Source organism: Solanum verrucosum, unplaced genomic scaffold (assembly GCF_900185275.1).
Source record: "Solanum verrucosum unplaced genomic scaffold, falcon-dt-bn FXZP01000199.1, whole genome shotgun sequence".
Lineage (NCBI taxonomy): Eukaryota > Viridiplantae > Streptophyta > Magnoliopsida > Solanales > Solanaceae > Solanum > Solanum verrucosum.
Window position 1 is genome coordinate 944,953 of NW_026020049.1, and position 25,727 is coordinate 970,679.

The following is a 25,727-nucleotide window of genomic DNA, read 5'->3' on the forward strand; positions in this document are numbered from 1 at the left end:
ATGATTTTTAAGGAATATAAAATTTTACTTCACATGAGATGAAATCAACATAATGTGATATCGCACGGCCAAATGCTTAGAATACTAAAAAAGAAAAAAAATGTAGTAGAAAAGCAATGTCAGTATGGAAAAAGGCAATTATTTGTTTCAGTGAAAATGAAATCAAATATAAATCTTATTGCTCTTTCAACGGGAGTACACAGAAAAATAAAAATGTATAGTTAAACATTATGAATTTTTTTGGGGGCTAAAGAATTGCAGAGTGAAAAAAGAAGCTAATTGAACATTGAGCATGAAGAAGCATCTCTTCCTCTTCACAATACTCATCTTCTCCAAGGTATAACCAAAATTCATCAATACAATTATTATCAAAACATTGCTTCCAAGCAATTTCGTCTGATTTATAAATTTATTACTGTATGAGAATAGGCACTGGTGAATGAAGTTAGGGCTTCCTTGCTATATCCAGTAGTTGTAAGCACTTGGCCTTTTTTGGAAGCCGTTAGAGCTGCCTGGAACGCTGTTGACGGTGGTTTTTCTGCGGTGGATGCAGTTGTGGAAGGTTGTTCTGCTTGTGAAAAACTAAGATGTGATGGTACAGGTATATGCTCATTCTCATTTTATACTAATTGTTTCCTCTTTCTTCATGATTGATTAATTGAAGTAAATTTTGTAACGGGAGTTAGTATTGAGGAGATTTGTGTCTGTATAATATTTTAAATTTTTTTGAAGAGGTGAATCCATTAGCATACTCTTGCAACTCTTTTAATTGCACATTGAAGATCTTCGCTCAGATTATTTCACATCGAATTGGATGCTAGGAAATATGTGAATTTAAAGCAAATATAATGAACAAAAAAGTTGTCTTGGTCATTCATAAAGTAGTTCAATTTCTACATCTAAAGTGGTGTTCTGTTCCAAGGATTTTGATGGCAATAATTGTAGTGATCACTTTTTAGTCCTCAAACTGATACTGTCCAAGAATATTTCCAAAGTTGAAGAGTTCATAGTGGAGGTACCATTGTACCACCCCCATACTAAATATTGAAATAGCTAAACTAGAAAACTCATTGAAATCCCCAAGTGAGTACAACATCCAGCAAAGATCTATGCAACGCTCTACACCACAGAAGTTCCTTGTCAAAAATGTCTTCACCACAGGAGTTTTGAGCTACATGAAATAAGGAAAAAGCTTTCTAATTCTTGGGTATCTAAATGTATTGTGACATAATCATTAAGCTTCTGAACAATATTTATAATGATTCCTTTTATACTTCTCTCGACTTTACACACGCCCTCAAACAGAAAGTAGTGAACTAACTTGAGTGCAGTATCAAAAAGACAAACGCTACCACCAAATGGTTCGCCCAGAAAGGCATAGTGTTACCAGTATAATTATTAGAAAGAGAAAGAGTACTTCCAAGACATTTACCAGAAAGAAACAAAAAAATTATAAAAACAAGAAAAAATTAGCCAGGTATACAAGTGTAAGGCTGGCTGCCAAAAGTAGGAACAACAAAAAGTCTCCACCAAGATCCTAGAGATTACCAATACCATGATATATAGGGGGGGGGAGGGGGACTCTTGTTGAATGAGTTGGTTTACAGGATACAAGAAGGATTTCTTATATAGGATTTTGAGTTACATGAAAGAAGAGAATTTGCCTAATTTATTGAATTCCAAATTGTTGCATTATCATTAAAATATCCTCGACTTTCAACAGTAACATGAACATTAAGTATATTATGCTTAGTAGTTCTCTAGGCTTCCAATCATACCGCTTCATCTACCACATTTTAGTTGACCTATTTCAATGTAAAAGAAGGTTGAACAGTTGACAAGTTAGTCCTACCATTGACTGTCTGTTGTCAAAATAAAATTAAATACTTTTAGTTCAGATATGGGAAATTAGTACAATTTTGTCCTAAAGAAGAATATTGATGACAGAAAAGTCAGCCAGTTGTAAGGTAAAAGTTGATGCAGTTGAGCATCTTGCTGATGGTTTATACAATATGATACTTGAATTACTATAGCAGTTCATAAGTATTATTTTCATGTCAGTTGGGCCTGGTGGAAGTCCAGACGAGAATGGAGAAACTACACTTGATGCCATGGTGATGGATGGGGTAATAGTTTTCTGTTTATTCTTGGATGTTGCTTCATGATCACTGTGATGAAGACAAACATAATTAAAATTTATTTCGGATTTGCTAAGACATTCATAGGTCACAATGGAGGTTGGCGCTGTTGCTGCTATGAGATATGTGCCAGAGGGAATTAAAGCTGCGAAGTTAGTGTTGGAGTATACTAAACATACTATGCTTGTCGGGGATCAAGCTTCAGCTTTTGCCATTTCAATGGGCCTTCCGGGGCCTACAAACCTAAGCTCAGTTGAGTCAATAGAGAAGTGGACAAAATGGAAAGATAGTTCTTGCCAACCTAATTTCCGGAAAAATGTTATCCCTAGAGATAGTTGTGGTCCATTCCATCCCAATGGGCCTTCAATGAGAAGATGCCTGATGGATAACGAGCTCAGGCCTAATGAATTTGGATCAGTTAATGTAGGTTTACATAGCCATGATACAATATCCATGGCTGTCATCGACCAAGTAAGTTGTTGGTGTGTTCTACTTTATTTTGCTTAGCTTGTTGGCTTCTTTCACTATAAATTGTTTATTCCTTTCTTTTTTAGATTGGACGGATTGCCGTTGGAACATCAACTAATGGAGCCACATTCAAGATTCCCGGAAGGTGATGATCTTTACTTGTTTATGCTATGAGAAAACATTGTGTGATCTTTCAACGCTTTACCATGAAGCCAAAAAAGAACTTCAATGACCTTTTTAGAATTGTTGTGCATATGCCACACACTTTTATTTTTGCTTTAGTAAAACAAAGTACTTTGCAACCTGCTGATTATATCAAGGAAGTTGCAAATGTTGTTATCAAGTTTACTGTCTCTTCCCTAGAGGGACCATTCTCATCTTAAAAGGGAAGAAGTAGAGACAAATTACATAATGTTGTGGAGGGATATGCCATTTATTCAGGGGTGTCTGAAAAAGGTGAAACAATTTATAAACATTTCAAAAATTGTTATGAAGAGTTTACGGCTTGATCTATCTATTTTGGATGGAAAGAAAAAAATAATCCTTTACAGGTGGTCACTAAGGTATCAAAAGATTAAACATTTCACATTGTCGACTTCTGAGGTTCTGTCAATCTGCGTTTGTAAGTTTTGGAACTTTGTTAAGCAGGTACCCAGCAGAATAGTCGAGGTCACGCAAGCTGGCTCGGACATTGCCATCATAAAGAAGAATTTGGAACTTTGTAAATGCTTGATATATTCTGCAGATAACACTAATCCACAAAAATATAGGTTCATGATAGCTATCTCTTTTGTCCAAAGCTGTCTATGTTTAACTTTTCCCTTTTCACTATTCATGGTTTATAGGCAGAGGAGGAATTTCTTATAATAGAATGGGAAAATTTAAGTTGAAGTGTCTAAAAGTGGCTCTTATATATGGGAAACCTTTAATCTCATTGAAGGGAGCTGGACCGTGTTTTTGCATCAAGTGAAGGAAAGGTGGAAATTTAATTACAGAATGAGGGAGCATTTCTTGATACTTAGATTAGATTTTTTGAATAACTTTCTCATTCTCTTAATCAATTTGTAGAATGTCCACTTGCTTCGATATTTGATCGGTGGTAGATTTTGCATCGAGTATACTTGCCTCTACAGTAGAAATTTACTTCTATCACAGAATAAAGCCATTACTTCCTTTACCTTTTTTTCAGAAAACATATAAAGCATTACCGTGGTGATGCAACCACAATATTTTATCAAACTGGTTTTGTTATTTTTCTTGTGGTTTTCTATCTTTAACAGTTTCCTTTTACTTCTTCTTTCCCTTTTAAACGCAATTGTAGGGTTGGTGATGGACCTATAGCAGGGTCTTCAGCATATGCGGATGCTGAAGTTGGTGCTTGTGGAGCCACTGGGGATGGTGATATTATGATGCGCTTCCTTCCGTGGTATTTTGCAAGAACTTCCTCTGATTTTTTTGTGCCATCATGTACAGCAGAATTTCATTTAGAAACTAAGTAACATTAGCTTTCGAATGAAATAGGTAAATATGATACAGAGACTGTTTAGAGTATCTAACCTGGTAAAGTCCGAAGGAAGGGTTTTGAAGGTTGGGGATTATACATAAAAATGTGGCATGAGAATAAATAGTGAAGCGTTCCTCGGTCTTTTACACGGTCAAACCTGCAGATGGTATTCTGTGAATGTTAAATCATTAACATATGAAGGTTGGCAGCATATTGCCATATGGCTTGTACAAAAGATTTTGCTTGTGCCAAACAAGCATTTTAAAGGTCTGGTTTGGTTCCTGAATCAGTTATCCTGGAAGTAAGAAGCTAAAGCCCCTTGAATAAATCTAGCTTATCACAGTTAGTTCATAACTTCGCATGAACCCCACTTCTCATCCTAGGAATAGAAAATTTGTGCTATAAGCGTCTAAATTAATAGTCAGTATACCTAGTTTATAGTTGATATTGCTGGCTCTCCAGATTCTCTTGCAGGAATCACAAGCTCTGGATAAAGTTTTAGATTCGTTCCCCTGATTGATTAGTGCTTGGATATGTCTTCTTTTTTGTTTCCTCTTACACTTAATAGGGAATTTAAAAGTTTCTAGCTGAACCAAATTCATGTTTTTAAGCTTAATTTCCTTTTCTTATTTTTTTGAGAAGGCAACATATTTGTATATTTATATAAAGACTACACCAAAAACTATGTAGTCACCCACAATTACAAGGACTGCATAAAAGCTCTTATACGCTTAGTTTTCTCACAAGGAATCTAAAACATCAAAAATAGATTCATGGTCCTCTAAATACTTCCCTTTACACCAAAAATAGAAAAAACTAGACACGTCATTTCATCTTCTGAATGTGGCTCGATTTATCTTCAAATCACTTTCAATTCTTTCTTCCCAGATTGTCCACCAGTGCAAGCTGGGACAATCTTCCATCTCTCTTCTTGACTGGATTGATTACCTTAATTGTTCCAGCAAGTTAAGAGTTCAGATATTTTTCCTGGAATAACCCACATGATGCCTCTTAAGCTGATGAAAATCCTCCATAACTGTATAGTCAACTTACAGTGCAAAAAAAAAGGGATGATTGATTGTCTTTGACTCCTCTCTACATAAATAGCATCTTGAGCATAGATGATAGCCTCTCTTGATTAAATTATCTTGTGTCCGAACTCCCTCTTTTGCTAAAAGGCACGTGAAGCAGGCAACTTCATAAGGAATTTTCACTTTCCAAATCAAATTCCATGACCAACAACCAATCTCATTATTTGATAAAGGGAAAAGGGTCTTATATACCCCTCAACTTTGTCATTTAGAGTTGATATACCCCTCGTTATGAAAGTGGCTCATATATACCCCTACTTATATACAAATGGCTCACATATACCCTTTTTCTCTAACGGAAATGAAAAAAAAAATTGTTTAATTTTTTTTATTTTTTTATTTTTTAAAAATATAATCTCATATGAGTATATTTAATCCTCCTCAAACATATATATATTTTTTGACTTTTTCTTTTTGTTTCAATGACTAATTTAGATTTATTATTTTGATGGTCAAATTTATTTATGTTTCACTAATATTCTTGTAAAACTTATTATAGATGACCAATTTTTTTTCTTCAAATACAAAAATTAAATTACAATATAGACAAAAAAAAATTAGTTTTAAATTATAATATAGCCACAAAAAAATAGTTTTAAATTTTTTTTCTTTACACTAAGGAATGAAAGAGAAAAATAAAATAAGAATGAGAAACTCAAATAATTATAATAAAAGAAGTTAAAAAATAATTTATGTATGAAAAAGATTAAAATATACCTTGAACTTTGCTAGAAAAATCATATATATCCCTAAATAATTTTTAAGAAAATTAAAAGTCAAAAATATAAATTTAAAATTAATATTTTCACTTCCGTTAAATGAAGGGTATATGTGAGCTTATTTTGTAACGGTAGGGGTATATGTGAGCCGTTTGTATAACGGTAAGGGTATATATGAGCCACTTTCATAACGAGAGACATATCAGCTCCAAATGGCAAAGTTGAAGGGTTTATCAGTCCCTTTTCCCTTTGATAAATTGAACTCCTTATAGGCTAAATTGACAGAAAACTTCACTTGCTTATTCCCATTCCAATTCAAGTAGTCTTCAGAGTTACTGATCCACTTAAATTGTTCCAATTGCCAAGGTGTTGTAGAACTCTTTTAACCTTAACCAATCAATCCCCAATTCATTAAGTAATCTTCTGAATGTAAAGTTCCCATCTTGATCAGCACGTATTTCTCCTACTATTGCTTCCTGTTGTTGATACAAAATGTATACATAATTTAAAAGGAGATACATAACATTTTTCTTTGCTGGATATCAGTTATCAGGCTGTGGAGAATATGAGATTAGGAATGGAACCCAAACTTGCTGCAAAAGATGCTATATCACGAATTGCAAGGAAATATCCAAACTTTATTGGCGCTCTATTTGCAGTCAACCGAAATGGAACTCATGCAGGTGCATGCCATGGTTGGACTTTTCAGTACTCTGTCAGAAATCCTGGGATGAACGACGTTAAGGTTTTTACTGTTCACCCCCAGTGATCCCTTTAGCATACCCCGATTCTATTGAAGTTCTTTCTCTTCCATAAAGCCGCATTCTTAGTCTCTTTTGCATATTGCAGAAGAGATATGTCCTTCCATATCGTGAACCATAAAATTTGTCATTGATATAGCAAGTTCAAATTTGACTATTTGCAATGACTATCCTATTAAGCTTCTAATATTTGCTTGTTTGGCAAATTTTAGATTTATATGCATACAATATATATGTTGTCCGATCCTTTTCTAGATCTTTTAAATTGTGGAAACTTAGTGCACTAGACTATTTTTTTTTTCTTTCTTCCTGTTTTGTGGACTAAGGAACCTAATTTAGGGTCAATCCTGAGTTTATTGTTGAAGTGTAAAGATTATTTTGCTGATTGGACATGGATCTGTTTCAACATTGATTAGTTCTATAAGGGAACTATGAAAAAAGTTGAGTTGGATTTGCTTATTTCAAGTGTTTTTAAAAAGTAGTTTTGTAGTGTTTGAGTAAAAAAATAAAGGAAAGAAAATTTAAGGTGAAAACAACAAAATATAGTCCTAAGCTCATTCAAACAAACTTATGATGAAATTAATTTTGATGGGATAAGTTATGTTGAGATAAGTTATGATGAGATTAGTTATGTTGAGATTATTTTTTAGGGAAAATTGTATGAAATAGCAAATTATTAATTCAAATTAAATGTTATAGTCATAGTTTGTTTTTTTGCAATTCGCAACAAACATTCATGTTTTTTGTCATCTGGCAAGACCCCAATCGGAAGGTATATTTGTATATGTGAATTCCCTTTATACAAATGTGTTGTATAAAAATTAATTGTATATATATAGCATTTATTTGTATATAATTTGTTGTTTGTATATGTGTCATAGTTATACATAACAAGACATGTATGTATGATCTCTTTATGTATATAAATAGTAATTTTGTTTATATACAATTACTATGATTTAGCTTATTTATACATATTCAATTTGTTGTTTGTATATTTTCCATAGTTATACATAACAAGACATGTTTGTATAATCTCTTTATGTATACATGTAGTAATTTTGTTTATATACAATTACTATGTTTTAGTTTGTATACAGATCAATATATAGATTATCGAAATATACAGATCAATATACAGATTATCGAAATATACAGATCAAGACATGGCAGGTTTTTATGTATAAGTATACCGAAATATACAGATTAATAGGCATAGCAAACATAAAGTTTGTTATGGAGCGCAATTATACAAACTATAGCTATAGCATACAAATAAGATTTTTATGCTTACTAAACCTAAAATTTACTCTATTTTTTATTGGTTGTTTGGTTTGTCACATATTTTTTTTTTGGTTTCCCACTCGGTGTTCGGAGCCCACATTGGAGCTCCGACTAAATTCGGATCGCGTTCTACAGGGCCCATTCGGGGTGACGCTCCCAACAAGATTTTCTCCATATCCAGGGCTCGAACCCGAGACCTCTGGTTAAAGGTGAAACACTCCCATCAGTGCACCACAATCCATGTTGATGGTTTGTCGCATATGCATGACATAATTTCTAAGAATAAGTTATTTGTTTACAAAAATACCCTCTAAGAATAAGTTGTTTGTTTATAAAAAAAGGTTTATGGATACTTTTGTTATTTTATATTTTTACTTATTTTGGGATTAATATTCCACCCACAAGTAGTGATAACTTATCCTAGTCATAATTATTAATCCTGGGATAAGTTATCCACACTTCGTAAACAAATAAAGAATTGAGGGATATTAAAAACTTATTTCGAAATTATTTTTCTTTATCCATAGCACCGAATGAGTGGTTGGACGTAGATTTGATTGAAATTTGAGAAAAAGGGTTCTTGAAATTGAAAAATGGCACTATTTAAAAATTGTAGTTGTTTTTAACATGTATTCCACCTAAAATAAAATAAAAGGTTGAAACCTTGTGACTGGGAAAATTCATCTTTAAAAACAAATCAAAAAATCATTTCAAAATTAACAAAACAATATGAAAATATTTTCTGAAAATAAAAAAGATTTCTTTTAATGTCGAAGCGGCTCCTTAAAAGTTGAAAAGGTGAAGCCAAAAATCCCCTTTTCTGGATTTCTTTTTTAATGAAGAGTGGTGAGAGATATCGTCTTTTTCTTTCAGTGTTATCACACGTGAAAACTGAAAAGTGAAGAAAAGCACCAAGTCCTCTCTCAATATTATTTGTTTAATAAAAAACTATATTTATTATGTGAAATATAAGAATTAAAAATTTCTGATAATGTGCAAAGATGCAATTTAAAGTTTTTAATTCAGGTTTGATTAGTGACACGCTTTCTTATACTAAATTATTAGTTCCTCATTCCTAGTATATATATTCATTAATGAATAAGAAACTATAGGCTATATTTATTGTTTAGTGTCGCACTCTTTGAGCCAAAAGACACACAAATTAAACTCCCAAATGGTTAAAATCAACATTAAGCTAGTATAGCCAGGCATGCATTTGACTCCCAAGTGATTAAAGTCATTAAGATTAATTAGCAACTACGTTTACATTAAACCAAAAAGATTGCTAATTAAATGTTTTTATTCTACCATGGCTTGCCCTTTATCTTACCTTAAATAGAATGAGTAGATTTTTCGTAAGGAAACAAAATATTTTGTGTCTCTCACAATTGAAATAAGTGTGTGAGATTTCATTTTATCTTATAATTAAGTATGATAATTCAAAATATAAGATTTGGGTACCATTTACTTATAAGATAAAAAAATAAAAAATAAAAATCTTACACAACTATTGTTAATTGCGTGAGACACAATATAAAAAATTTTATAAGAAATATGAGACCTACCAAGTGACCTACTACTAGAAGAATATTAAAACAACAGATAATGTGTAACAACCCTTTTAATTGATCAATGCGAATAAATATTTTTAAACACTTACCAATCTACAAGAAAAGTTGATGTCAATTCAAGGCATAGAGAGAGTGTTAATTGTAAGTCGTTGTCAATGTGAAGAAAACGATAGGGGCATTTGTCTACTTTGAGTCTTCAACGTAGTTGCCAAGGTACTCGCTCTCTCTTTTCATACCTACTTAACTTTTATCACAATTGTTGATGTTATTCATTCATAAAATTTGTACACATTTCAGCAAAAAAAAATTTAAAAAATTGTACACATATTTATTGGTGTAACCGCGTAAAATGAGAAAATCTTAAAAAATGAGAATTTAATTCTCTGCCTTGTAATTCTCTCATTGTTCACTTATTTACAACCTTGATAACCACGTAAAATGTCACCATTCTTTATTAAGTATCTTTTTTTTTATTTGTCAAATTTTGATTTGGTACACCTATTAAGAAAGCAATGACTGGTATAGTGAGTTTATCATTTTACTCCTAAAATTGATAGAGTTTTAAAAGTAAAAGCGAAAGCAAATTAGCAAATATTTGACAAGTAAATAGAGAGTAAGGACATGTTTGGATGAACTTATAAAAGGTAACTTATAAATCAAAAGTCATAACTAGATGGTACCCTACTTTGACGTCTGACTTATTTATAAACTTTATTGGCCTAAAAATGAGTGTTGAAAAGCACTTTATAATTTTTTCAAACACCTCCTAAACTAAAAAAAAAACTATTCCCTCCGTCCCATTTTATATTGCACTTTTTGAATTTCGAGATTCAAACAAGTCTATCTTTGACCGTATATTTTTCATAGATCTTTTTAACATTTTGAATATTCAATTATTGTGACTTATAGTACTTTTTACGTAGTTTACAAATATATAAATTTCATTTTTTTAAAATTGAAGATTCCATGCGCAAATTTCCGATCAAACTTAAACAGTTTGACTTTCAAAAAACGAAAAAATGCCACATAAATTGAAACATAAGGAGTACTTAAAAGTCAAAAACACCTACAAATAAGTTAATTCAAATGAGCACTAAGTAGGAAGACAAAATTAAATTGTACTCCCTCTGTCCCTATTAAATGTCAAATAACTCCTAATTTGATGTCCCTTTTTTATTTGTCATTTTTGACAAATCAAAAAATAATAATTTATCTTTTTCTATTATATCATGGGGTCATTTGGTTGGAAACAAGTTATGTCAGGATTATATATGAGATAATTTATCCCAATAGTGGGTAAGTTATTCCAAATATGACAATCAACCAGACACAATTTTTTTATCACATTACTATTTTCTTATCCATGACTATTTATTTTAACATTCACTTATTATCTTTGAAAAATAGTGAATAAATACATTTAAAAAACTATCAATTAATAAAAATAAAATAATAAAATTTAATATACCAAACAATATTTTTTTAATAATTTCGGTATCATATAAAAATTGACAAATAAAAAAGCACGACGGGAATACCAATTAAACAAGTAAAACGTCCGACTGAGGGAGTAAAAGTCGATGACTATAAATTATAATGTCTGGTTGGCAATTTCTATATTACCCTTTAGATGGTTATTTTAAAATAAAATAAAAAGAATAACTTTTACTCATCTAACAACTATACTCTGAATTTGAACCAACTAAGATGAATAAATTAACATTTTCTCTGTTCACTTTTATTTCATTATTATAAATATATACATAATTTCTTAGAAAATAATGATGGATATAATACTTATTATAATATTTATATTAATTAATACGTAATATAAATCTTAATAAATAAATAAATAATATTAAAAGTAAAATAATAAATTAATTTGCAAGTAAAAGTGAACGGTGAAATTATGTGTGACACCCTTTGATATGACCCAATGATTTAAGCTTGAGACTTTCATATTAAAGGTCTTAAATACAAAATTCCTTTTGCTAATGAAAGCAAAATTTATTCGGTGTGCGTCTAAAGAATAACAGCTGCAAATTTCCGTGGTAAAGGTTATATTGGCAGTGATGAGCCATGGAAAATGTGGGGTCACATACATGTCCTTTAGTAGATACAAAAAAATACTCATGTGTTGTCACTTACTTGTATATAAAGCTGTGATTTGCATTTAATTAATTTTTGACTTTGAAACTTCAACTTTGCCTTTTCCATTTACTCACTGTTCCCTTCCCATAGAACAGTCAACCAAAAAAAATAAAAATTATTTAATTACTTTCTTCGTCTTCATTTATATAATGGTAATATTATTTCAGTAGTCATACAATTTTTTTAATTATAATTTTCTCAAAATTGAATCAATAGCTATCTTGATTTGTAATAGCTTTTCGTGTAGCTTTTAAATATATATTAGTATATTTTATTTCAAAATTAAATGGTAAAAAAATGAGTGATTTTAATTTGGTATTCCGAAGAGTTTCACATAATTTGGGACTATTAATATTTTTAATATAAAATACAAGGAAAGAATGTATTAGGTGAATAGTGATTTGATTTAATTGAAAGATCATAGTGCCTGGATATATGTTTGGTAAACAGAATCCCATTTTAAACGTCAAATTGTTATTTTTGCGTAAAAAGAAAAGGAATATGATTCCTATATCCTGGCAATAAGCTACAAGGTCAACAACTACCAAACTACCCTAATTAACTGTGAACGTAATAAATTGTTAATTTATTTGTACTTCCTTCGTCTATTAACTATGGTTATTTTTTAAAACATTAAATCTATTATATTCAAAGAATAATATAGTAAAAATCATTATTTTTATGTATTAATCTCTCCGTCTACTTTTAGTTGTCATGATTTCCTTTTTTTAGAGTCAAACGAGAAGAACTTTGACTAATATTTTATGATGTATTCATCATATTGCTATGCAAAAAATTGCAATTTATAGTATTTTTCGTATAGTTTTTGAATATCTAATTTTTTTGTTTAGTATATCAAATTAATGTAATCTAATTTAACTTTGAAAATTAGTCAAATTGATTTTTGAAAAAACTCTATATGACAACTAAAAGTGAATGTACTAAGAATATGCTAAGTTAATACTGGATAAATAAAATTCAAGATAAGGATGAGTAGAGATCAATTTTCCTTATCAAAATATTTTTGATGCCACTCATTTAGCTTTGATTTACCTAATGCGATTTACATGAAGACAGGTTTAAGTTTGATAGTGCAGCCTTTGATAGATAAACCAAATGATGTGACCATTTAAGGTAAGAAGGTTTGTTTTGGTTAGAAATTAGTCGGATCATACGCACCTAAAATCTAGTTGAGAAAAGCCTTTGTTTGTGGACAAGAGAAGAAGAAGATGCCAAAAATTGATCTTCTACTATGCAATTATAAATAAAATAATTGGATTAAAAAATAAAAAAATAATTAGAAATAAAATAATTGGATTACTCTAGGATTGACTAAAGTGAGAAGTTGTCATTATTGTGTCATTATTGTGCAAAAACACAAATTCTAGTTATGATGCAATGTATGAGCAAATGGATTTGTGGCATGCTTAAGCCCTTCTGATAAATTCTCATACCTTTAATTACTCAAACCAACTAAATATTCTTTATTTTCATACATTCTGATTCCTCACTAACCAAAACTATCTTCATTTGACTCTCTCTCTCTTTCTTCTTCTGCCTCTAAGAATTGGTAATTTTCTCTCTAAGTTTCTGAATTATGAATCCTTTCTGGTTTTCTTTGAAGAAAAATTCATAGCCATTTTCAAGAATTGTGTATCTGTTGATTGAGCTAAGCACATGATATATGACTTCAAATGGTATTCAGAATTGTTTTTTTTGGTTTGCGGGATATGGTGAAATATTTCAAAATTAAGTCTGAGATAAAATTTATATGGTGTTTAGTTCTATGTTGTTCGAACTATTCAAAAATGTCAGTGGTTGCGCGTCAGATTCTCCAAAAATAGTATATTTCAACCTGGGTGTGGCATCAAAAGTGAAGAGTTGGCGCAATAAGTTGACATATAAATTTATACCTTAAACCAATCTCAGGCTTAATCCCGGGATAAGCAGCCTATTCCCATCTAATTTTGGAATCATTTTAATTCCATCTTTATAAATTAGTCTAAAGATTATAAATTGCTTACCAAATGAGATGAAATTTATACTGTTTTTTTTTTTGGGGTTAATTTCTCTGTTTATATCTTGTCTTGATTGGTTAGGTAAATTGAATTCTTGCTATATATTTGAAACTTTCAACTTCTTGGTTTCTGCAATGTTTTTGTTGGAGTGAAAACAATACTTATAATCATGATTTTTCCTGATTACTAAATATCAAATTTTGTAAAAACATATCTGTGTGCTAAACATGAGTTTCTCTTTTGTGTAATAGAGCCTTGACAGTAAGTGGTTAGATGATGGAAGAAATTAAAGTGGAAGGCTTAAGTGCTCTGCCTTTATTAAACTCTCCAACCATTGCTGTAGCTATCAATGGTAAGAAAAAGAGCAAATATGTAGTCAAGTGGGCTTTGGACAAATTTGTTCCTGAAGGAAAGGTTTGCTTCAAGCTGTTACATGTCCGTCCACGCATAACTGGTGTGCCAACCCCCAGTAAGTTGTTTATCTGCACTCTGTTGTGTTTAATTGTTACTTATTCGAAAGCTTTCTGGAGTAGAAAATTTGTTTGCAGAGGGCTTCCATAGGCTAGTAATTGTGATTAATGTAAGATGATTATAGACTTCACTAAATTGATGAACTACTAGAGTGTAAGTTAGGCCAGAGAATAGAACATCCTTCTAGTTTGGTGCTTTAGTCTATGATGACAGTTGATAGGTGTTATGTACTCCATCTGTTTCAATTTGTTCGTCTTACTTTATTTTTTAGTTTGTTTAAAAAAGGAGGTCTCTTTCTTAATTTTTTTGACAACTCATTAATTTCAACATCCATATTATACATATCTTTAGCTTAAGACTGCAAGGTTCAAAGATCTTCTTAAACTCCGTGCAAGTCAAACTAAGACAAACAAAATTGAAACGGAGGGAGTAATACATAAATATCTGATGCTGTGGTTTAGTGGAGAAGGAACATCATTGCAACTTTGTAGCTTAACTATCTTTCACCTCCACCCACAAAAAGAAAAAGGAAGAATAAGAAAGAACTTTGGTTGCACACCCTTTACACTAGATAAATTTGCTTCCAAATCCTGGAACAATGTGATTTTCTTTCTGGGTGATGGGGTCTTTAGGCCTTTTCTTGCTGGAGCATGGCATGTAACCTTTCTTATTTACGTGCACTCTTAACTTTGTGACGATATAAGCTTCAACTTCAGAAACAAAAGGCAAGGAGAAGGGAAAGTGAGGAAAATAGAAAAGACAATATCTAACAAAATCTTGAAGATGCTAAACCTTCCTTCTCATATATTATGTCACACGAGCCCTTCATTTGCCTTAACGTACCCGTGCCAAATATATGTCGAAAATACACTAAATATTATCATAAAGCTGCACGTATCACTGCAAAGATGCTTATACACACTTACTGGATATGTCATGTGAATGAGTCCATCTAACATGGTTCATATGCTATTTCCTTGAGAAAGCTGCCAATTTTTCTTTGTACACATCAGTTGTCATTAATTCAAAAATCTGGAAACAAGAATTAAGTTTTGGGACTATGATATGTCAGGACTATGACTGCTTTATTTATAATCCTTCCTTTCTTTAGTGGGAAGCTTTATACCTATTTCACAAGTGCGGGAGGATGTAGTGGCTGCTTTCCGAAAGGATGTGGAGTGGCAAACAAGTGAAAATCTGCTTCCTTACAAGATGTTATGTACTAATCGAAAGGTAAATATATATCTCAGATAAGTGGAAAATCTCCTTAAGTTATACCTCTGATCATCCAAAATACATGCAGGTCCAAGTAGAAGTTTTACAACTTGAATCAGATGATATCGTGAACGCAATAGCACAGGAGATCACCAAGCTTAATAGCATCAAGCTTGTGATAGGTGCTTCATCTCGTAGCATATTTTCTAGGTAATAATATTTATGCTGTTACAAATTTTAATGATGAACTGCTGACACTCTAGGTGGCAATCTCTTTATTTTTTTACAATAATTACCAAGGTATATATATTTGCCTCAACTCATATATGTAGTCATTAATCCTTATTGCCACACCTCAAAGTTGCGATACTCGAGAAATGCAACAACCTGTGGGTATCTTAGAAGATACAATGCAGCTAGAAGAGAGGGATGACACCCAATATTGACGAAAAAGTTTATTTATTTGACATACATGCCAGCTTTATAAAGATCCTTGTGGTCATTGACTTGTAAATTGTAATATCAAGAGAAACATTATTCTAGAATAGGGGGAATTTATATGGATTCACTTCTGATGAGCTGTGAAATACCCTCTCTGAAACAAACCTGACATTTTATCTCCTTATATCATACAGTTGTTTCGTTTTAATTTGCTAAAACTCATGTAAAATATCCAAGTACCCTTCTTCCTATGTGGACAAACTCTTAGAATTTCAATAATTAATTAGGACAATGTCAAACTAAAAGAAGAATGCAAGAAGTTCATATTATCCAATACTCAAGTATGAAGCAGCTAATATTCAACATCATATAGCTATTCAAAATTATACGAGACACATAATGTGAAGAGGGTACTTTCTAGCATCATTGCCATTCTCTGTTGTAAGTTCAAACTTTTTATCTGATGTTTAGGGGACAAAGCTTATCCTCAAGAATCTCGGGCAGTACTCCAAGCTTTTGTACCATCTATGCTGTTTCAAAAGGAAAATTGTTATCTGTACGTCCTTCTGATTCAGAGATAAATGGAAGCAGTTCAGCTGGAGATAGTTACACAAGTTGCTCAATCACCAGTTCAACAGTTCACACTTCAAGTTCACTAACAGGTAAAAACCAACTGTTTCACCAAACAAAATACTACAACTGTCGGCCAGTTTTGCGTACCTTAGCTGAACTTGTTGCCTTCGGCTGGAGAAACATTTTACTTCTTAAGGGGTTTATGTAGTTCTTTTCTCCATTTCTTGCACCCTGTGATTTAGAAATGACATGAATTCACATTAACATCACCCCTAATCTAAGATGGAGAAGACTTTGATTAGTACTGAGTGTCTGGATGTCGTATTTGATGGCTCTAAATGAACGGGATGGTAGCAACTGTTGGAAAACTGATTCTAGTATCTCAAAAAGAAGTGTTCATATTATTTTCTATATTCATCATATTAAATGGGTGTTAATATCCAGTTAATTGTCTTATAAATCATTATTAATTTTGGCCTAAATATGGCAGTTGGCCAACGTCTTTTTCCTTCTAATTGGTCTTCAATCTTTTGCCTTTAATCTTCATAAAACAGCCTTTATAATTCTTAATTATTTTGACCGTTGGTTGATGACTATTTTTGGGTATATATATATTCCTCTTGTGTTCTTATGGAGAAGAAGAAAAGATATAAAACAATATACATTTTGAGAGTAAATCTTTCCTCCTGTATTCTATTGGTGTGCTGGGTTTTGTTCTTTAAATCTTTGTTAGTTTCTGGTTCCTAGTTTTATACTAGAAGAGTTTGTTGAATCCTAGGGGATACACCCATACCAGGTGAAATATCCTTAAGGACAGTGCCTTTCAACACGCCTCAAGCTATGAGAATTTCCTATAAGAGTTATTGGTGAATTACAAGCTTTGGTGAATTCGGTACAAGTGTTCGTGATGAAGGTATTTTCCGTAATATTTACAGCAACAACTAGTTAATATACCATGCTGCACCTCTATTAAAGCATGTCCCAGGATTGTGATAGCATGTGCTGGATCTTGATTGAAGAAGTGTCTTTGTAATAAACCTTCCACTAGACAAGGAAGCAGTTTAGTTCGTTCTTAAAGTACATTAATTAGGCATGGTATAAGAAGGTAATATTTTGGGCCTTCTAATAGAAAAAAAACACTTGAGATGTCTTCACAGAATAGGTAGTCATTCCACTGTCATTGATTCATTCTCATCATCATGTGATTCATTTTAATACGCCTATTCTTGAAAATACACAACATTTTGGTGAAAGATTTGTCCATTCATAATAGAAACTATCTCTCTAGCATATGTCTATGAGTTAAGAACACATCATTTCGTTAAAGAGTATGTCTATTCATAAAAGGCACATTGGTGAAGGTTCACTATCTAATTCACTCTCCTGCAATGTCTCTTCCATTATGGTGATTCTTGAGTAGTTCATTGCGTCTTGCGTGTAGGACTTTGCTTTGCTATTTGCACCAAGGTAGCATGGAAGTATACTTTGGAACAAAGCCTTACATAGCAATTAGTTTTTCACATTCAAACTCCATCTTTCTTTTGTTATGCCTTGTCTATTGATTTAGTGTTTCCATATTTAGTTATTTTCTAATGATAAATTCCATGTTCTTGAGAGATTTTCTATGTGTGAGTAAGTTCATCATTTCTTGGACTGAACAATTTATCTGTATTCTGCTTTTCAGAAAGGTCAGAACCAGACTCAAGTTCTTCATACAGTCACTTCCGTTCTCCTTCACTGCCAATGCAAAGATTTCGAGCTCTTTCACATATTAATCAGAACTTTCCTCATAGAAGAGCATGTTCAAATGTATCAGCCCACCATAATAGCTTATCTCTTGATTTTGGTGATGGCGAGGATGATGTCAGGTCTTGTCCCCAAGGAACATATCTTACTGATGGAGATGACCTTACTTCTACTTTTAGGAGCTTGGTAACAGACAACTACACTATAGCAGATGATCAAGCTTCAATTTCAGGGGCTCTGACAGATTCATCGTCGAGATATGAGGTATATTCTGACTCAGGTTGTTATATTCATTACTTATCAAATAGGCATAGCTCAAAGTTCTGATCAACTGATGATGACATGATTTCATTTTACTTACATCAGACATGCTTCCTGTCTTTTAATTTCTGTATCTGTCAAAAACAATCTAGCGGACAGCCTAGACTTTTAACACCGTTCAATCTTCTAATGCAGACGGACATCAATTTTGAGCTAGAGAAGCTAAGAACTGAATTAAGACATACTCGAGGAATGTATGCAGTTGCACAAACTGAAGTAATTGACGCTTCTAGGAAGGTATGCTTAGGCAACAATGACTTTCATTTTTTGTCCTTTTATGTCTAATTCCTATTGTATTGTGATCATAAACCTACCTGCCACGAACAGATAAATGAGCTGCACAAGCGCCGGTTGGAGGAAGATGTTAAACTTCGGGAAATTTGTTTGAAGGAAGAGGAAGTAAAAGCGTTGGCACTAAAAGAGAATGAGAAGTACGAAGCTGCAAAAAGGGAAGCTGATTATGTGAAGGAGTGTGCTGAAAGAGAGGCAGCACAAAGAAAAGAAGCAGAACTACTAGCCTTACGTGAGGCAAAAGAAAAAGACAAGCTTGAGAATGCCTTGACAGGCAAGGCACATCAGTACCAAGAATTCACCTGGGAAGAAATCGTATCTTCCACCTCTTCTTTCGATGAAAATCTTAAAATTGGTATGGGGGGATATGGAACTGTTTATAAGTGCAGCTTGCATCATACTACAGTGGCTGTCAAAGTTCTTCACTCTGAGGGATCTCATCTTACGAAGCAGTATCAGCAAGAGGTATGACAAGTTAATGAACGAAAGAATGATCAAAATGAGTTTGCTTGATATCTAAAAGAAAATGTGATATTTTGTCTGGTCATAAAGACCATTGTACCAAGGTTACCTACCAATATTAGTCTCCTCTATTCTAGAATTCTTAGAATCTGCTCTTTTGTTGTTTCAGCTGGAAATATTGAGCAAAATTAGTCATCCACATTTGCTAATCCTTCTTGGTGTGTGCCCCGATCGTGGTTGCTTAGTGTATGAGTTCATGGAGAATGGTAGCTTGGAGGAGAGACTTTTCAGGAAACATGATACACCTCCAATTCCATGGTTTGATAGATATCGAATTGCATGGGAAGTGGCTTCTGCCCTTGCCTTCCTTCACAACTCCAAGTCAAATCCGGTTATTCATCGTGATCTAAAGCCTGCAAACATATTGCTTGATCGTAATTTTGTCAGTAAAATTGGTGATGTTGGCCTCTCAACCATGATAAATTCGGACGCTGCCTTATCCACCATTTACAAAGATACAGGTCCTGTGGGAACACTTTGCTACATAGACCCTGAGTACCAAAGGACTGGATTGATCTCTCCAACATCTGACATTTATGCGTTTGGGATGGTTCTCTTGCAGTTGCTAACAGCAAAAGCAGCAATGGGACTTCCTCACATTGTTGAAACAGCAATCGATAAGGATAATCTAACTAAGGTACTAGATCCAGATGCTGGTAAATGGCCATTAGAAGAGACAAAGAAACTAGCTATGCTAGCACTTAAATGCACAGAGCTTTGTCGAAGAGACAGACCGGATTTGAAAGATGAAATTCTCCCTGCATTGGAGAAATTAAAAGAATTTGCTGATAAGACTCGAGATTCTGCCTCGACTACCAAATCTCCTCCTCCTAACTACTATTTGTGTCCTTTACTCAAGGTATGCCATTCTTTCCTTCCCATAACTCTTACATCGTGATAATGATTCATGTTTCATGTGGCACATAATAGTACCAAATAATCAATTGTTATGTACTACCAAGTTTCTCATCTTCATTTCTAAGGCACGGTTGGTTCTTTTGTCGCAGGATATAATGAAGGACCCTTGTGTGGCAGCTGATGGGTATACTTATGACAGGAACGCAATAGAAACATGGCTAAAAGAGAAGGATATATCACCAATGACAAGCCTACCATTAGCTCATAAGAACCTTCTACCAAATTACGCACTGCTTTCTGCGATTCTGGACTGGAAATCAAGATAGGCTGGAAAACATTTAGATTGTTTGGATAGATATTTTTTTAGACTTATAGTCTAGTTGAACATAGCATACCACCTTAACACAATGAACCAGCTGATAGATTTGAATGTTTCTCTGTAATTGTGAGATTGAGTAAACAGTCCTATAACATGTTAGTAGGATAAAAATGAGTGACAGTAAGAGAAGAGTTGTGGAAGAAAGTTGCATATGAGACTATGTATCAATCTTGAACTCCTGTTGTCATCACTTGAGTTGCAATGGTCAAATTATTAAACAGTGTGATCTTTGCAATCTGTATGAAGATTTGGCATTTTATGGAAAAAGATTTGGGAATTCTAATCCCACAAGAACCAACTTGGCCTCCTATATCTACAGGAGATATTGGGATTCCCTCAACAAAAATAAGTCATAAGTTATAAACTCAAATTTATGGTTTTTGGCTTATAAGTCATAAGCCAAAAGTCAATCCAAACAGGCTCTAAAAGTCTATTTTTGTTAGTTTCAAGTTGAAGGTTTACTTCATATAAAGTTCAAGCGTATTTCAATAACATTAACATATCAATCAAATCCAAAGCCAGTAAAATAATGTTATGTGTGGGTTAAGAGGTCGTCAAGTGTTGAAGATGACATGTTTTGAAGGCCAATTAAATACTTCAATCTTATTATATACTGCTTTTACGATAGGCTAGATGACTCACACGGGGCAATTAGAATCAAGCAAGAGAGAAGACATTTTCAAGTTAATTAAACAAGAGAGAGGACATTAGGAAAGCCGCTGTTAATACGCAAAGTTATACTAACAAAGACTCTACCAATAAATTAACTTTTTCGTATTTTATTTGTGATTACGGTTAATTTTCCATAATGTAAAATTTGTCACTAACGACAACATGCTTGAATAAATAATAAGAAGAGTATGAAAAAATTAGTGTTAGTTGTGTCAGGCACAAATTTTTTTTTTTCAAACGTCAAGTTGAGCAATACGAAGATTTATTAGACATACAAAACATGATTTTGTTCTGATTTTCATTATATGTCGTTTTCTCTATATCTACACTTTATTCAACAAAATCCTCTTATATATAATATTTCTTCACTTCATAATTAATTAGTGGCCTTAATTATTTTTTTAATAAAACAGATCACCACTATCTTGTTTGGTTTGTAGATTAGCATCCATAATCTATCTAAACTTTTCAGGTAATGGGGAAAATATACATATTAATTAATAAATAAAGAGATAAGTTCATGAAAAAGAGCCTTATGCAATATGGCCAGGTGAATGGTGGGGTTTACATTGAATGTGCTTTATTGGACATCTCCATTTTTGCCATTTTAAATATAATAATCCTTCTTCAATAAGTAATTAAGTATTATATAATTCTCCTCTCTTTTAATAGTTTAAGTAAATTTGTAAGTGGAAAAGTTTCCTTTATTCTTTGGTTTGGGCATTAAGCATGCATTTCCACTTGGCCTGAAAAGTGCTTAAGGAAAAAGTGGGGATTATAATCAACTTATTTTAAGATAAAGTGTAACATCCGACAATTTAAAAATGAATATGAAGAAGCTTGAAATTTGGAAATAGTCATTTTTGGAAAAATTTAAAATCTGGAAAATTTGGCTAAGTGTGGAAATCAGTGAGTTTTTGGCCAACTTTGAGCAGTCATAACTCCTAGCTCAGGATGAGTTAGGAGTAGTTCCAGTTATGGTTTCGAAGCTTGTGGAACGATCTTTCCAACGCCACTGAGTTTGCTCAATTCCGAGTTCGTATGAGCGAGTTATGATCTTTGAAAGTTGGGCAGTTGGCAGGGATTCCGTTCCGGAAATTTAAGGGCATTTTGGTCTTTTCACAAATAATTTCTTTTCAGCTTATATTGTTGTATTAGGCTGATATTTGGATCATTTTGTCCCATTTTTAAAGAGAAAGAGTTAGGGTTCAAGAGAAGAAGAAGAGAAGAAGGAGAAGAAGAAGAGAAGAAAGAGGAGATCAACAAGATTTGTCAAGATCATTGTGGATTTTCGTCGGGGGTGATCCCTATCAAGGTATGTGAGTCTTTAGTGTGGGTTTATCCTTCCCCCCCACATACCAAGCTCGTTTTTATGATTTGAGAAGAGATTGGATTTGTTGTTGAAGTTGTTGAAGTTGTTAGTTGTTGATGTTGTTAGTTGTGTTGTTGAAGTTATTGTTGGTTGTGGGACAGGATTGGGCTGTGTATTTGAGTTGTGACCTATTGTATATTGAGGGATTTTATGATCCTTAGTGTTGGTTGGTTCATACCCCCACACACCAACTCGTTTTTAATTCCAAGAGAAGATTTATTGGTTGTTGAAGTTGTAGTGGTGTTGTGTTGAAGTTCTTGCTGATTTAGTACAGATTTCTGGCTGTGATTTTTGAGTTGAATCTATTGTATAATAAGGGTCTTTATGATTCTAAGTGTTGCTGCTGAAACCTTGAGGTTGAGAGGGTTTAGAATTGGAAAGAAACAAGGGGAAAAAGTCGGATTTTTGGGGAAAAAGGGGCTGGGCTGTTGCACCTCTCCTAGTGCCAAGGACACCAATCCTTCCCTTTCATTCACCATTTCTTTTTTATACATGTTCCTAGGTATTATACCTATGTTTCCTAGTTGTTTCCAACACTCCAAGGTACTTCCAAAAGTCAAGTAAAACTACAAGTCAAGTGAAGTTAGTTTCCAATTCAAGTGAAGTTAGTTTCCAAGTCAAGTGAAGTCAAGCTTAGAAGTAAGTAAGTCAAAGCAAGTCTTTAAGGTTTTCCAAGAGTCTTCATTGAGCGTTTTAACTTCATTCTAAGGCTCAAGTTCCAAGTTAAGTATTGAGTTTCAAGTCAAGTCAAAAGTTAAGAGTTTCATGTTAAGTTAAGAGTTTCACATCAAGCCAAGAGTTCAAGTAAAGTAAAGAGTTTAAAGTTGAGTTCTTTTCTCAAAGTTATTAGGGAACTATGTATTCCCAAAGAAGTTTTAAAGAAATGTTTTTACATTTAAACAAGGTTGGAAACTGAGATTTCCAAAAAGCCTTCGGGCTAGTTTTTGAGTAATTATCTCATATCAGCAGGAAGAAATATGTTTTAAAAACATAAGAGCCAGTACATTTTTGGGAGTAGTATCGAGCACCGAATTGGGGGAGCGTTCAAAGAACCCACAGCCCCCATAGAACCATGTTAGCCACCATGGGTAGAAAAAGATCATACTTTTTAGATGAATCCTTTTCAGATTAGACTAGTGGATCCATTAGGCAGTTCAGGTCTTATACCTTTGGCCGGGTATAAGATGCTCTGGCAGCGTGAGGTCGATCGTTGTATCATCACTATAGCTCTTATGTGATGGTTGTCGGTTAGAGAAACTCCCACAGCAGTTATTGTATTTTTTCATACACAGAGATTATTGTATTTTTTATATACATCAGTTCATTGTATTTTTATACACATTTCAGGCTTATTGTATCCTTGTATACACACAGAGTTCATAGCATGTTTTAAGCAATCTTTCTTTATATCGCACTTGTTTTAAATTGCCTTATATTGAAAGAAGTCAGTCAGGTTGAGTTAAGTTGAGCCAGGTAAGCTATTCAGTTTCTTCCAGTTTTCCTTCTAGCCTTTGTTGCTTAGTTTTCCAGCTTGCATACTCGTACATTCCATGTACTGATGCCAGTTGGCCTGCATCGTTTGATGATGCAGATTCAGGTACCCCGGATCAGCATCCTGCACGTCGTTGATCCAGCTGAGCACTCCAGAGTCAGTGGTGAGCCTCCTTGCATTCCGGAGGACTCAATTATTTTGTGTTCTTAGTTTTTGTTTTATTAGGATGTTGCGGGGTCTGTCCCAACATCCATCTCAGTATTTTAGAGGCTTCATAGACAGACAGTCAGTCAGTTAGTTTTGAGTCTCTCATCTATATATATGTAAATATTCTATTTTGAGATTCGAGTTGCCTTTATGGCCATATTTTATAAGTTAAGTTGTTTTGTAATATTGCATTGCATTGAGTTATTCTGTTGAGGTTTCCGCTGAGTTAAGAAAGCCAGGCCAAGGGTTCGCTTGGGGCTAGAAATGGTCTCCGGGTGCCGGTCCCGCCCAGGGTGTAGGCTCGGGGCGTGACAAACTTGGTATCAGAGCACAGAGTTCAGGAGTCCTAGGGAGTCTATGAAGCCGTGTCTGTAGAGTCCTAGTTATCGGTGTGAAGCGCGCCACATCTATAATTGGGAGGCTGCAACATTTAGGAAGATTTCTCATTTCTTTCACACTCATTTCATGCGTTAGAGTTGATCTCTAAAAAGTTTCTTTCTAATCCATGCTTGCGCGTGTTTCAGATAGTCATGCCTCCACGAAGAGTTGGTAGAGGGCGTCTTCCTAGACGTTATGTTGATGAGCAAGAGTTACCCTATGCACCGGGAGTGCAAGATCAAGGGGAAGTTTCTAATGCCGAGTTCAGAGAGGCAATTAGAATGTTGAGTCAAGCTGTAGCAAATCAGATTGGTCAGCAAAGAGGAGCTCGACATGAAGGAGCTGACACTTCAAGGATTCGTGAGTTCTTGGGGATGAATCCTCCGAGTTTCATGGGTTTGAGCACTACTGAGGATCCAGAGGATTTCATTGAGGAGTTGAAGAAGATTTTTGATGTGATGCATGTGGCAGATATTGAGCGGGTTGAACTAGCTGCTTATCAATTGAAGGATGTTGCTAGAACTTGGTTCGACCAGTGGAAAGGGGGCAGAGCTGAGAATGCACCACCTACAAGTTGGGCCGATTTTGAGGAAGCTTTCTTGGGGCATTTCTTTCCTCGAGAATTGAGAGAGGCCAAGGTACGTGAGTTCCTCACACTTAAGCAGGAGTCCTTGAGTGTTCATGAGTACAGTTTGAAGTTCACACAATTATCCCGCTATGCTCCGGAGATGGTTGCGGACATGAGGAATAGAATGAGCTTGTTTGTTGCTGGGTTGTCTCGGTTGTCGAGCAAGGAAGGTAGGGCTGCAATGCTTATCGGGGACATGGACATATCAAGGTTGATGGTTTATGTGCAGCAGGTTGAGGAAGAGAAGCTGAGGGACAGAGAAGAGTTCAGAAATAAGAGAGCTAAGATCGGGAACGAGTCCGGGCAGCAGAGAGGTAATTCAAACCGTTCCTCCTTTCAGCAAAGGCAAAAGGGACCTGCTCCATCATTTGCTAGAGCACCTGCACCCAGATACAGAGGTGAATTTAATGTTCAGAATTCGAAGGACTTCAGGGCTAGACCAGCACAATCTTCGGG

The 25,727-nt window shown here is 33.8% G+C and overlaps 2 protein-coding genes across 4 annotated transcripts; both read left to right on the forward strand.

The window, feature by feature from the left end:
- The first annotated feature begins 220 nt into the window (after positions 1-220).
- Positions 221-6,868, forward strand: LOC125823151 (probable isoaspartyl peptidase/L-asparaginase 3). Of its 3 annotated transcripts, XM_049502573.1 has the most exons (7): positions 221-337; positions 430-601; positions 2,062-2,126; positions 2,226-2,609; positions 2,693-2,751; positions 3,928-4,032; positions 6,467-6,868. In XM_049502573.1, exons 1-7 carry the CDS (start codon positions 293-295, stop codon positions 6,687-6,689), a joined length of 1,053 nt encoding a protein of 350 aa, XP_049358530.1. In that variant the 5' UTR covers positions 221-292; the 3' UTR covers positions 6,690-6,868. The 3 variants fall into 3 exon arrangements, with proteins under 3 accessions (XP_049358530.1, XP_049358532.1, XP_049358531.1); XM_049502575.1 differs by lacking the exon at positions 221-337 and having other exon boundaries at positions 468-601; positions 2,216-2,609; XM_049502574.1 differs by lacking the exons at positions 221-337; positions 430-601 and adding an exon at positions 1,617-1,967.
- A 7,069-nt stretch (positions 6,869-13,937) lies between these two features.
- On the forward strand, positions 13,938-20,740 carry LOC125823146 (U-box domain-containing protein 35-like). Its single transcript, XM_049502567.1, has 9 exons — positions 13,938-14,174; positions 15,288-15,409; positions 15,480-15,601; positions 16,304-16,494; positions 18,090-18,415; positions 18,608-18,709; positions 18,800-19,228; positions 19,395-20,144; positions 20,293-20,740. The coding sequence occupies exons 1-9, from the start codon at positions 13,979-13,981 to the stop codon at positions 20,467-20,469; spliced, it is 2,415 nt and encodes an 804-aa protein (XP_049358524.1). The 5' UTR covers positions 13,938-13,978; the 3' UTR covers positions 20,470-20,740.
- Positions 20,741-25,727: the final 4,987 nt, after the last annotated feature.